At 41.5% G+C, this 14,374-nt stretch overlaps 1 protein-coding gene across 1 annotated transcript in view; it reads left to right on the top strand.

Annotated features, from left to right (window-relative positions):
• Window positions 1-14,374, top strand: part of USF3 (upstream transcription factor family member 3) — a 58,104-nt gene that overhangs the window by 16,520 nt on the left and 27,210 nt on the right. The window contains exons 2-5 of the mRNA XM_080919380.1: window positions 7,725-7,842; window positions 9,358-9,422; window positions 10,363-10,391; window positions 13,873-13,955. Coding sequence (XP_080775506.1) covers window positions 9,376-9,422; window positions 10,363-10,391; window positions 13,873-13,955 — 159 coding nt within the window. The 5' untranslated portion in view covers window positions 7,725-7,842; window positions 9,358-9,375. The remainder of the gene's footprint in view (window positions 1-7,724; window positions 7,843-9,357; window positions 9,423-10,362; window positions 10,392-13,872; window positions 13,956-14,374) is intronic.

Here is a 14,374-nt window from a genome sequence, read left to right as displayed (position 1 = left end):
CACCATGTAGACCAGGCTGGCCCCAAGCTTAAAAGATCCACCTACTCTGTGCATGGGTTAAAGGTTTGCATCACCATATCTGGTCTTATTGCTTGAATTTTATGTGGCCTCTTCTTTCAGTGTGACATCTGCTAATGTGCACACAGATAGTAGTTTGCACATTTGAGGAGAAATGCCTGATTGGCATCACCAGGTGTGAATGTAGAGGGACCTTAGCACCCTATAAGATATCTGCCTTGTTTAAAATTTAGCAAGGACCAGATAGTATTTGGGCAACTGAATTTTTAAAGAAACCTTTGAGTTAGTTCTCTTTGAGTTCAGTTATAAAATAAATTTTGCATTGAGAGTATTTGTAGTTCACAGTGACAAGATGAGGAAAGTATATCTGTTTACAGTGGTTATCCATGAAGACTGTAACAAAGACACTTTCTCTTTAATGCCATATTTCTTTATGCTTTGGAAGTAGGGTGATTGTTGTTGTTGTTGTTTTATTCTAAGGACTTGCTTGTATGGTTTTAAAACAAAATTCAAAATTGTATTGAGGAAATTATGCTTTTGGCTTATTTCCTTTTCCCCTGGGATACATACAGGTTAACTGAGATTCACCATGAAAGGCAGTTCTAGTCTGGGGGCAGGAGTTTGTTATTTCATGTTCTTTTATCAAGTGTCATAGCAGCTCAACTCTGACAGCACCAAACAGGGTGGTGATGGATTGACAGGAAGGAGCCAACAGACATTGTTGAAAGATGCAAGATCTCGGCAGGAGCAGAGAAAGTCAGAGCTTCAGACAGACAACAGTTACATGAAGAAGAAAACAACCGGGCACACCAACAGGTCCTTTTATTCCCTCTGGAAAGCGGTGCTGGAGACACATTCAGGGAAGGATTCTTGCTGTGTCAGGCCACACTGTTCTGCCCCTGCAGGACTTAAAGGTGCTCTGTTACCAGTGAACATGGAGCCATGAGTTTCCACAAACACTTGAGATGGTGTTTGCCCCATGACAGTCATTTCTGCATTTTAGGGCCAGTGTCCTGGTCATTCAGCAATACATGAGTCTATGTCCAGAGAATTCTAGGTTGAATGAGTTAAACCATGTAGGTGTAGTAAGAGCACATTCTGGGGAAAGAGTTTCTAACCCAATACGCCGCAGAGGACCGCTGCGAGTAAGCAGGGATTGAAGGCGGCACACACTAAACAGGACAGCGAGTTAGTGTGCGTGTCTGTGTAGCTTTGAGTGTTTGCAGAAATGGAGAGATTCTTTTCACTATAAAGAAGGATGCAGAGTTGCTTACAGACTACCATGTTGGAAAAAGTAGATACATAAAGAAAACTTCCAGAAGAATCCACAGTGACTGTAGTTGAGAGATGCAGTAGAGAATAGTTTGAATGTGTATGAATTTCTTTGTTGCCTAGGCATATATATTTAGTATAAGGAAAAACGAGTTGATCAAGGTGATCAAAGCTTAGTTTGGTGTAGAGCAGGAAACCTGATCCAAACCAGAGGTTTAAGTTTACCTGTGGCATAATTCCCATGAGTCACACTTCTGTCTGGTAGGGTAAAGTCGTTGTAAGTAAGAAGGTGCAAACGTTGGAAGAGTTAAGTGGACATGGAGGCAGGAGAAGGCACAGGAGAGGGTACCAGGGAATTGACATGACTAAGTTGTGTGCATGTGCGAAATGTCCTAAGGAGACCTGTTACTTCATACAGTTAATAAAATCTTAAATTGATAATAGAATGTGTATCTATCTGTGTAATCATTCCATAAAACACTTAAAGTAGGTATGAAACATTTTAGAATGCACTAAATAATAGCAAGCCAGAATTAGAGGCTGGAAATGTTGTCTTTAAGTAAGATATCAACCTTTTTTATACTTGATTTGTTAATATATTTATGTTTGTTTATTTATTTATTTAGAGGCAGGGTCTCCCTATGTAGCCCTGGCTCTTCTAGAACCTGCTATGTAGACCAAGCTGGCATCGAACTCACAGAGATCCATTTGCCTTTGCCTTCCAAGGTGTGCACCTAGTTTATTTATTTTTTCTAAAGATTTATTTTTATTCTCTGTGTATGAGTGTTTTGCCTGAATATGTACCGTGTGTGTGTGTGTGTGTGTGTGTGTGTGTGTGTGTGTGTGTGTGTGTGTGTGTGACTCACAGAGACCAGAGGAGGGCATTGGATGCCTTGGAGCTGTTTTTATTTTGGTGAGACAGTGTTTATCTTAACCTTACAAGCCAGGCTGGCCTCAGACATACAGCATTCCTCCTGTCTCACCCTCTCTAGTGTTGGCTAACAGGCACATGTGACTGTGTTAGACTCACTCTCCCTTCCTTTCTCTCCCCCTCCTCCTTTCCCCCCACTTCTCTTCCTTCTCTTTTTTCTCCTCTCCTCTCCTTTCCCCTCCCCTTCCCTCCCTTTCCCTTTCTTCTCCTCTTTTCCCCTCCCCTCCTCTTCCCTTCCCTCCCCTTCCCTTCCTTCTCCTCTTCTCCTTTCCCCCCTCCCCTTCCTTGCTTTCTATTAATTATTTACATTTTTTTCTTTGGGGAGGCATACCCTGCTGCCATTGGGTATAGGTAGAGGTCGGAGGACAACTTGGTGGGAGACGGGTCTTATTCCACTGCGTGGGTCCTGGGGATCAAATTCAGAGAACACAGGTGGTCAACTTAGTGCTGTGCATTTTCACCTGCTAAGCCATCTCTCTCTGTCCCCTTTTTTCTTTTTCTTTTTTTTTTTTTTTTTTTTTTTTTTGGACAAGCTAGACCCACCCATTTGGTCTTAAGTCTTGATCACCTTACTTCTACGTCCCTAATGTTACAGTGATGGGCATGCACCACCACACCTAGAAGTTTTCTTTCTTTACCCCCCCTTCCCTCCCCCCACCTTTGGTTACATCTTTTTTAGTCCATGCGTGTAGAGGTCTGAGGATAACTTGCAGGCATCATTTCTCTTCCACCATGTGGATCTTGAGATGGGACTCATGCTGTCAAGTCTGGAGACAAGTACCTTTGCCCACTGAGCCATCCCACCAACCCATTTCACTCTCTTTATGCTATTATTCAAGGAACAAAAACTCTTAGTTTTAATGAAGTTGTTTATTTTTTTTATAACTTATGTTTTTGCTGTTATATCTAACAGTTTTGTGGTATTAGACAAGACAGGAATTGAACAGTTTAAAACTACTTATTTTTAATTACACATGTGTGTATCTGTGTGTAATTATGTGTGTATGTGTGCCGTATCCACTGAGGCCAGAAGATGATGTCATGGACTTTGAGTTCTACTCATACAATGCCTGTGATGAACTAGGGTCTTCTGCTAGAGCAGTGTGTGTTCTTAACTGTTGAGACATCAGTTTCCAGTCCTCATTTTACGTGTGAATGTCCAGGTGCTACAGCTTTTATCTGTTAAAAAAAAAAAATCCATTCTTTCCCTCCTTGAATGGTTCTGGGTCCTGTCAGAATCAGTTGGTCTCATATGTAAAGTTTGCTCTTAACTCTTTCGTTGGTCCGTGATTGCCAGCTTTGTAGTGAGCTTTAAAACTGGACTCTTGAGCTCTGCTCAGCTTCCCAGTCACTCTCCACTTTTAAACTGTTAGCACTAGAATTCCAGTTTAACATTCTAATCCATTTAAAGCAAATGATTTGAATATTTTGTTGTCGGAAATAAAACTAAATCAGATTGCTTCTGTGTGTTCATGGCTTTGGGTTGATGCTTTTGCTTCCTAAGTTTTCTAACCTGAGGCGTTAGCTCATACCTGTAATCCTAGCTCTTAGGAGGCTGAGCAGGAGCATCAGGTCAAGACCAGACTGGGCTGTATAATAAGCTTGATGCCAGTTTGTGCTAGATGAGACTGTCGGGGAAAGAGAGAGGCGTGGGGGGGTGGAGGACATAAAGGAGGTGCATTTGTAAATACTGTGATCAATCTCTTAGTGTCCACTCCAGTGTTTTCATCATCACAAAAAAAAATTTAGAACAGTTTTATCACCCAGAAAAGAAACTCCGACCATTACTTGTTTCAGGAAACGTGGTGTGTGAGAACTGGCCACCAAAGGCAGCAAGTGCTTAGACTGACAAGTAAAATAACGAACAGATCCAGGATTTCACAAAGTGCAATTTTTTAGTGATGTAGAGTGAGGAGCCTGCCTTGGGCAGCAGGACAGGAAGATCCCAGTACCGGTCAGGCAGGAGGGATGGGTACGGATGCCAAGCTGTCCTAAGCTGTGCAAAGGAGGCCTTCTACCTACCAGAGCATACCTGGGCCTTTAGAAAAATTCTCCCATGCAATCAGTATGTCATTTGCTATTTAGGAAATCCTCCACACAAAATGCTCAGCTGACTGTCTAGTGACTGTCTATCCTGTGATGTCTATAATTTGTGCCAGTAGCAATTATTGGAAAAAATGGCAAGTCATCAGCAGGAAAATAGATAAACAGCCAGTGTTAGACTCATACACCTATGTTCACAAAAGAGCTGACTTCTGAAGAAAGTATACATTTATATTACTGAGTGTAAGCTCGTCACAAGAGACTTCAGCTAATACATGCATATAAAGTCCAGTGGAAGAAACAGGAAGAGATTGACTAGGGAAGGCCAAGAAAGAATTAATTGGTGGTAATGTCGTAGTGTCATGAAGTTTGAATCATAGAAATGTATGCATTTGTCAAAGCTCACTGGATGGTATACTCAAGATGGCTGCAATCTGCCTGTGTTTTACCTCAAAAGGTCATGGAAATGTGATTTGTTGTAGGAGATCTGAGGACCATGTAAGAGTCAAGCCTGGCCTTGACTCAGTTCCCAATGATTTTTCTCTCCAGGCAGATATAATAACTCATAGATTATTAATATAATATTTTAGCATCTGTCTTTAAATATTCATGGCACTTTAACTATTTTAAGAAGTATGTTTATTTAGTCATGTAAATATTGTATTTAAAATGCTATGTGAGCTGGATGTGTGACTCAGGTCTAAGGCCCTGAGTTATTTAACCCCAGTGCCAAGAGGAGTAGAAAAGCCATGTCTTCATTGGTAGGTTAATTGGTAAGCAGATAAAGATTTATGTTAATGTAGTCCTTTATTCTGGTTATTTTTTAACATAAGGAAATTAGATTTTGGAGGGTGGAGGGATGGCTCAGTCAGTAAAGTGCCTGCTGTGCAAGCATGAGGACCGGAGTTCACATCACCAGCATCCATGTAAAAGCCAGGCATGGGGCACATGCCTGTAATTCCAGTGCTGAGGGGGAAGAGGCAGGGATACCTTGGGGCCCTGCTACTCAGCCAGCCAGACAAATCAGTGGCCTTAAGTGTCAGTGTCTGTCCATCAACCCCTAGGTCCTCACTTCTCTCTCTCTAATAGGAACTCACTCTGTAACTCTAGGTTACCAGGAATTCATAATCCTTCCACCTTAACTTCCTCAGTGCTGTGATTACATCCATGTGCCACCACAACAGATTGTGTATTTGCCTATTTTTCTGAAGTAATTTGTCAGGTCCAGGTGTGTGTGTGTGTGTGTGTGTGTGTGTGTGTGAATTTCCTTGGGGTTTTAAAGTATAGAATCGTGTCACCTACAAATATAAATAATTTAACCTTTTCTTTCTAATCTATATTTCTTCTAGATCTTGAGAACATATGTACATATGTGTCATGTGTGTATGTATGGATGTGTATGTGCATGCATGGGAGCATGTATACTTACCTGTACATGTACGTATGAAGATCAGAGGCTGGCTTTCGGGGTCTTCCTCCATCACCCTTGACCTTATGTCTTAAGATGAGAGCTCTCATTGAACCTGGAGCTTGTTATTTCACCAAGTCATTTTCAGCAGGTTATGGGATTTGCTGACCGTGAGTCTCTGGAACCTACCTGTCTCTATTGTGCTGGGATTACAGGCATGTACTGCTCAACCCAGCTTTGCTTTTTTCTGTTTTTAAATGTGGGTGCTGAGGATCTGCGCTTGGGTCCTTATGTTTATACAGCAAGGCCCTTGCCTACTGGGCCACTTCTCTAAGTTTTAAGTTTTTTTGAGAAGCCTCCACATTGATTTCCATAGTGGCTACAGTAGTTTACATTCTCTTGGGTAGCATTCTTATTAAAATAAGGAACAGAAAAAGAATGTCTGCTTTCTTCACTTTTACATAATATAGTCTCAGCTAGAGCAAGGGACAAGACAGAAAGCTTTGAAAGTGGGTAATAAAATGGGGAGCAATAGAGAAAGTTCCGTGGCCTCCACAAGTGGGTGCACATACACACTCACATGTATACACCACACACACAATAAACTACACACATAGGAGTGTATGCATGTGCACACACAGAAACATACAAGGAAAAAAATCGACTAAAATTAGAATTTCCATGTATGTAATACCCATTCTTGGGCATATACCCAAAGGATTGTATATAGAGACACTTGTTATAGACAAGTGTCTGCTGTTATAGAGACACTTGTCCACCCATGTTGGTTGTTGCTCTCTTTACAATAGCAAGGCTATAAAGCCAACCTAGATGTCCATCAACAGATAAATGAATAATGTAGTATACACACACTGTAGAATTTTATTCAGTTGTAAAGAAAAATTAAGTTAGGAAATGTGTAGGAAATTAATGGAACTGAAAAACATTATTTTAAGTAAGGTAACCTAGACTCAGAAACATAAATCTCACATGTCCTCTCTCACCTGTGAACCCACAGACATGAAACCCACAGACTTTAGAAAGCACAATGAGGTAATTCTTAATTAATATCTATGCTTAGGAAACATTACCTAAAGTAGAGCTAAGGTTCTCAGACTTTCTGAGCATAAAGAAAGAGAATAATTTTATGCTCAGACTTTCTGGGCATAAAGAAGAAAGGAGAATGGGATGTCTCCCAAGAAGATTTAGAATCCTAGGCCCTCTGCGCCCCCCTTGTAGGTCTAGCACAGAGCTATGAAGTGCGTGCGTTTTGTTGTGTCTACTGTTTATAGGTCTGTAGTCTACCTTCCCAGCGTTGAGCAAATTTTCAGTCACTCCTTCAAAACAGGAATGGAAGGAGAGCTGGGGGAACCTAAAGTGTTTGCTATGGCAGCAAGAGAACCAGAGTTATATCCCCAAGACACACACACACCGGGTGGGCACGTGGCTCACCTGTAATCTGAGCCTCTGATTGTGGAGACAGGGTCCTGAGAACAGGCCGGCTATGGAGACTAGCCATATTGACAGGAAACTCTGAGTCTCATTGAGAGTCGCTGAGGGCAACTGAGATAGCTGACATCACCCTTGGATCTCCTCATGCGTGCACATTCACACACTCACATGTGCCTACACATTGTGAACACTGGTGAACCACACAACACCAATATATAGACGTGAAGAAGAAATAGAAGTTTGAATAAGAAAAATAGAAGCAAAGATAATTTTAGACTTGAAGGTGGGTCTTAATATTAGACATAACATGGAGGTCTTTGGAGATCCGTGGGTTCGATGACCCAAGGGACCATGAGAATACAGAATTGAAGAGAACATGGGTACATGCTGTTCCTTGCCTGTAGACACCCCCCCCCCCTTTATGGTTTACCCATTGAAGAAAGGCATTTTGAGAGTAAGTTATTCACGTGGCTCTCCAGTGGTAGGGAACGGTCAGGGTTATTCTTGCCTCTTAAAATTGCCTGCATGCTGTCAGCTTCCAGCTTCATCTCATGGGTACTTGCGGGCTATAAGCACTCATTGGTTTTTCTTTTTTTGTAGTAAGAAGAAAACATAACCTATAGAGACCATCTTCTGGCAGAAGATGATAGATTTGAATCAGAAAGTGGAGGTGTTGGAAGCCAGGCATCTAAAGTGAAGAGACTCTGCAAGCCCCTGGGTGAGAAAGGAGACGGGTCGTCTGTGTGCTTGCTAGCTTGTCTGTCCCACGTTACAGTTCTGTGCTTATCCACCGAAGTGCTTCTGTAGTAGGCCTTAGGCAGTTGGAAGGAGAGGTGGAACAGGAACAGGCTGCTGAAAGAGAGTTGTTTTTGAAAAACATTGTAAGCCTTTTTTTTTTTTTTTTTTTGTGGTGTGCACACCCCATGGTGTGTGTGGAAGTTAGAAAACAACTTGCAGGAGTCGGTTCCTCTTTCTGTGTGGGTCTCAGCATGGAACTCAAACTGTCAGGCTTGGTAGCAGACACTTTTACCACCTAAGCCAACTTGCTAGCCCTGGAGATGAGTTGTGACTTCATGTTCTCCAAGGCCATATCAGTATTTCCTGTCAGCTTCTTGTCTGCCTTCCCTCCTTCTGACCTGCTTTCTAGGGCTGGGGCTCGTTGTGAAATAGAACATTTCCTGGGTTCTTATTGCTTCCAGGCACTGAGGTGTTGTGCCTCCACGGTGTTATTTCCTCCTCACAGCAGCCCAGTTATGTAGAACTGAGGTTCTAAGAGTGCCCAGGCTAGGAAGAGGTACAACTGGATGTTAGCGTTCTGCGTTTACCCCTCTCTACTTATCACTCCTGTCCTTCCCAGAACTGGGGTGGTGGTGGGGGAGCGTTGCACTTATTCTTTTCCCTGGTACCCTGGCTTGGGAGGTTCACAGTTTCCTGAGAACATTTTCACTTTCAAACTCTGAAAACTCAGGGAGTAGAAGGAGCTCCCCAGTAGCATTGCTGACCCTGCACTACTGCACATCAAGTATTTATGTTCTGCCTCCAGGAGGTTCCCATTTATGTGGAGATTTCTCTACGGGACATTGGTTTCTAGCCAAGTAGTGGTATATGCCCATAATCCCAACATTCAGGAAGCTGAAGCAGGGGGATTACAAATTTGAGGCCATCCTGGACTACATAATGAGACTGTATCAAAAGAGAAAGGGCCAAGAGGACAAAGAATAAAGAAAGGAAAATCTATTGTCTGCATATGTTTTCACACCCACATTTTAGTGAGTCTCTGTGGGTAATATGAGACTTGTGGCACTTGGAAGTTGAAGGAAGCCTAACCGTGGTTTGCATCAGCTACTTAGAATAGTGTTTGTCCTTTGCCTCTGGAGTGGGATCAGGCAGTGTGTTCTTCTCGTTCATACCGGTCAAGTGCTTTGCCAGCTGTGCCAGCAGCATCTTACTCTGACGCCCAAGCTGGTCTGGCACCTGCCATGCCACCCAGGCTGGCCTAACTCATGATCCTCCTCTCTCAGCCTTCCTAGTGTTAGAATTTCCAGCTCAAGTTTATTTCCTTAGACCTCTTTTTATCCACAACACCCAGTAAAGTATGTTTTTGTGGGGGTTTTGGTTGGTTGGTTAGTTGGTTTTGTTTTGTTTTGGTATTGAAATAGAATTGCCATTTGATTTCTCTAAACTCTAGAATGGTTATATCTTGGAGTATATCTGTCTTTTTATCCCTTTGTAGATTTCTATCACTCTCACCATGCCAGAAATGACAGAGCATGAGACGCCTATGAAAAAGCAGCACAGGTGTGTATGCACATCCCCAGATACTGTCACACAGGCAGGTGAGGAGCAGAGCTAGTTCCCAGTGCTGTGGGTGGATAGAAATAGATTTACTAAAAGAGATTCACTTGGCTAAAATTTACCTGTCTTTATTTTCTGAGAAGCCTGACAAGTAAGAATGGTCATCAGTAGTTAAAACATTGTATCAAATCTATGTCACATGTTGCTTTCTAAGGACATTTTCACTGGCATACTGTATTCCTTTTGTAGCTCCCAAAACACTTAGATTGTATTTAATTTGTAACATTATAACCCATTAATGATAATATACATAGCATTGCTTTTATTTTCTTATAGCCCCTCTTCTGAGTATCTGGCATATTAGGCAATGTCTGCCTAGAATTATTTGGCCACTGCTTTTAATAACATTAAAAGTATTATATTCTCTTTCCTTACCAAATACCTAATAGTGAAAACTAATGCATGGGTAATTATGCAAGAAGGGAAAGTCGATGTCTTTAGTCGAAATGTTAAAAGCTGTAAGCATTGGATAACCTGAGTACACATGTGGAAAGATGGCTCCGATGCAGTCGGCACAGTAAGTGCTGGTCCCACCGCATTTGCCTTGGCAGCAATTGCAGAGCTGCAGCAGCACTGCTCCGCCTGCAGCTCCTCCCAACAGTCTGCCATGAAATTACATTTTCAAATAGCGAAGGTTTTCGCCGATTGATTCTGTTCTAAGCATATGATTTCTGGGTATCAGTAGAGAATTGTTCCTACTTTTTAAAATTACATCTACTAAATGTATTCAAAAGAATCTGCATTAAAGTTTGCATTCCATAATATCCACTAAGTAATTCCTTATTGATACAATAAATACAATTTTATAAGGTTTTTTATGGTTATGAAGAAAGAAATGCTTTTCTGTTACCTTCCTATTGCCTGTCTTTGTACTTTGTTTCAGAAAGAAGAACCGAGAGACACACAATGCAGGTACGTGCAGTGACCTGGACTCCGCTGGGATCACTTACGCCACCGTTGACTAAGAGTTTTTATGCTATAAACATGGAATTATTTGTTACATTTAGAAAGGGCAACTTTATTGTTTTTAACTGACAAAATATTCCCAGAGCCTCATGGAGCTGACTGCATAACACCTGATTTGTAGTTATTTTGGATTTGTTATGAAATTAGAATATTTTGGGGGCCAGTGTTGGAAGGGGTTTCACCCAGGAGAATGAACATTATGTCTGTTCCTGTTCCAGAGGGGCAGAGAAAGGAAGGCATGAGCAGTGGGCTGTTTGCATGTGGCAGGCTTCCTTCTGAGACAGTCTGTGTGGCCCTGGCTAGCCTGAAACTCAGAGATCCACCTGCCTCTGCCTCCTGAGGGCTGACAGTATAGGCTTTTGCCACTATGCCTAGTGTATGTGGACAGTATTAAGTTATATACACTTCTACCATAGAAACAAATGTATAAAATAAATATCTTATCTCTAATGTTAAATTACAGGCCAGTGCCAGCCAAGTGAGTATACAGTATTAATTGTGTATCCATTTTCACTTTGGCATATTATATGATGTTTTATTTTGAGTCAGACACTGTTTTCTGCACTCAAAAAAAATTAAAGTTAGTTTCTATTACTACACATCTGTGGCTATGTATTAGAAAAGGATCTCTGGGGAGAGTTTATCCAGAAAGATACATTGAACACTGGTGGAATGAGTTTATTACCTTTGAAATCCACTCAGATAACAATGAGTACTATTGTTAGAAAATTAAGATTGACAGTCAGTTATTAGAAAGGCAGACTTTAAAAGATAGCCAAGAGTAATTTATTACTATATGTGTGTGTTAAATTTTTATTTTTAATTATGTGTGTTTGGTGGTGTATGCAGGTGCCCACAGATTTAGATTCCCTAGAAACTGGAGTTAGTGTTGGTTGTAAGTCACCTAATGTGTGTGCTAGAAACAGGATCAGGTTATCTGGGAGAACAAAACATGCTCCTAACCACTCAGTCATCTCTTCAGCTCAAGAGGCATGTTTTTACTTTTAGCATCTTATGGAGACTTTTTAAAATGAACTCTTTTGTATTCTTCTTGTTCTTAGAGTTTTAGCTGTTGACGTAAATATAAAATGGTAGATAACCTTTTATCCAGCACTAGTGCCAGCTTCTATAGGGCCACATGGCACTGCGGGGTATTTATCTTAGCGGCTTCACCCCACCTCTTAAGTACTCACAGATACCAGTTTCTTTTGACTTAGGCACAGTCCTCTTCACCCACGCTGGTGGCTTCTGTTCCAGGTGGTCCACAACCACCCTAGTGTGTTGCTTTCACACACTGTCCTCTACTCCCTGGTAAAGACATGACTCCACAATCAATAACTTATCAAACAGATTTATATGTTAAATTCTCAATCTATAATCCCTCTACACAATAATCTTACAACCAATTGACAAAGATATAAACTGCCCACCTAGATAAGATAAATCAACCCATAGAAACCCTTAGAAATAATTATAACAACCGTATCCATATAGAGATGCATATAGAGATGTTGCCTTCTCCTCCTGCCTCTTCGCTTACTCCTCCTCTCTCCTTAACAGAACTCTGTCCCCACCCACTCTCTATTGTCCAATCATGTATCACCTTGACATCAACCTACATTTAGCATGTCAATCTGGAACATTCTGGCAGTTAATTAACAAGTGGTCAGTTGCCCTGTATTCTAGTTTTCATTTCTGTTGCCATGATAAAATATCCTGACCAACAGCAACATAGGGGAGGAACAGATTTCTTTGGCTTACAATTATAGCTGCTGTTCATCACTGAAGGAAACTCAAGACAGGGACTCAAGCAGCTAGTCACATCACATCTATAGTCAACCTGATCTAGATAATTTCTCATTAAAATTCTCTCTTCCTAGGTGATCTTGTGTAGTGACAATTTCGGAATTTTGGTTTCTTTAAAAATACAGAAATATTATAAGAATGTACTTTGGATTTAGTCCCAGGTGTAAGGATGTGGGGCTGCTTCAAACTGTCCACAGCAGCTGACCATGATTTACCTAGTGTTCTAGCAGAAGCATGGTTTTGCTAGCTGCAGATAGTTTTTTGCAATTGTGTAACATTTGGAATTATGAGAACTTTTCAGAGGGTTTATAAATGCTAAAGCCCTATAAGTGGTAGTGGTTTTTGGTCATTCAGGGAAGTTGGTTGCAGTTTGTTAATAGTCATGCTCAAAGGAGAAACAAAAGAAAGAAATTAGATTCAGGGATCTTCCTAATTCCTCTCTCCCCTCTATCCTTGTTTCTCTCATATATAGTGTTAGGGGATGAAACTGGGGGCAGGGGAAAGATACAGAGTAGGTAAAAGAAGAACTCACAAAATAGCAAAGACTAGCTACAATCATAGTCTGTGTTAAGTTGATTGTTAAAGCTAGCTGGTACTCCCTGTTTCTTAGATAGAAAAGATGGCCAGAGTGGATATTCCCAGAAATTAGATAAAACCAAGCCAATGCATTTCCTATCTAAGACGTAACCAATAGCTGCTTCTATTCCATAAAGGCCTAGTCACCGTACAGTAGTCATTTTAGGGTTCTTAAAATTTAAAGAAAGGTTACTTTTGCTAAAACAGAGGCAGCGTTTTGGTAACTTATTAGTGGTTTCTTTAAATTTGGTTATTGTGCTTTTGGGATGGCTCAATGGGTGAAGTGGTTTGCCACCCCACAGGGCAACCTGAGTTTGATAACTGGAGCAGACATGTTGGAAGAAAGAACTGATTTTAGCAAGTCATCATCTGACCTTCTATGTCTGTGCTAAATATACACATAGACACACACACACAAATGAATAAATACTTGTAAACAATGAATTTAAAAAATAAATTTGTTTATCAATAAATCTTTACTACTTTTGATTACAATAGAAAGATTGCCTAATAATAATGCATTGTTAACAGTTCCTTTTTATAATTTTTTAATGTGTACTCTGTGTGCTGAGTGCCCTGGGAGGCTAGAAGAGGTTGTTGAATCCCCTTGGACTGAAGTGTCAGGTGGTTGTGAGTTGCCATGTAGGGGCAAGGAAGCAAACCCTGGTCCTCTGGAAGAGCAGCCAATGTTCTAAGCCACTAAGCTGTCTTTCCAGTTCCCCTTTTTATTGTTTTAATGTAGTTATTATTTATTACTTTCCTTACACTGCTTATAAAAGTGATACATACATTTATTTTCATAACATTTGACGTAAAATACTGCATTTTTAAAACCTTATGTACAACCTTAGCTACAATGGTAAATAATGATTATTGACTTTCCTGTGTCCATACTAGGCAGGTGCTCTGCCACTGAGCTATAGACCACCCCCCCCCCCAGCCTCTTCCACATGTGATTTCTTTACTGACAATTCCTTTGCCCAGGTGAATTGAACAGTTTGGCCAAGTAGTGTAAGGGTTTATAATGTGTTTTTCCTCTTTCTAGTGGAGAGGCACAGAAAGAAGAAAATCAATGCTGGGATAAACAGAATAGGAGAATTGATCCCATGTTCCCCTGCTTTGAAACAGGTAGGTGCTCCCTTCTCCCCCCTGCTCTGAAACAGTAGGTACTCCCTCCTCCCCCCTGCTCTGAAACAGGTAGGTGCTCCCTCCTCCCCCCTGCTCTGAAACAGTAGGTGCTCCCTCCTCCCCCTGCTCTGAAACAGGTAGGTGCTCCTTCCTCCCCCTGCTCTGAAACAGGTAGGTGCTTCTTCCTCCCCCTGCTCTGAAACAGGTAGGTGCTCCTCCCTCCCCCTACTCTGAAACAGTAGGTACTCCCTCCTCCCCCTGCTCTGAAACAGGTAGATGCTCCTCCCTCCCCCTACTCTGAAACAGGTAGGTGCTCCCTCCTCCCCCCTGCTTTGAAGCAGGTAGGTGCACCTTCCTCCCCCTACTCTGAAACAGTAGGTACTCCCTCCTCCCCCTTGCTCTGAAACAGGTAGGTGCTC

The sequence above is a fragment of the Micromys minutus genome (assembly GCF_963924665.1).
Source record: "Micromys minutus genome assembly, chromosome: 7".
NCBI classification, from domain to species: domain Eukaryota; kingdom Metazoa; phylum Chordata; class Mammalia; order Rodentia; family Muridae; genus Micromys; species Micromys minutus.
The sequence above is the reverse complement of the archived record's forward strand: the minus strand, read 5'-3'. Positions and strand labels throughout refer to the sequence as shown.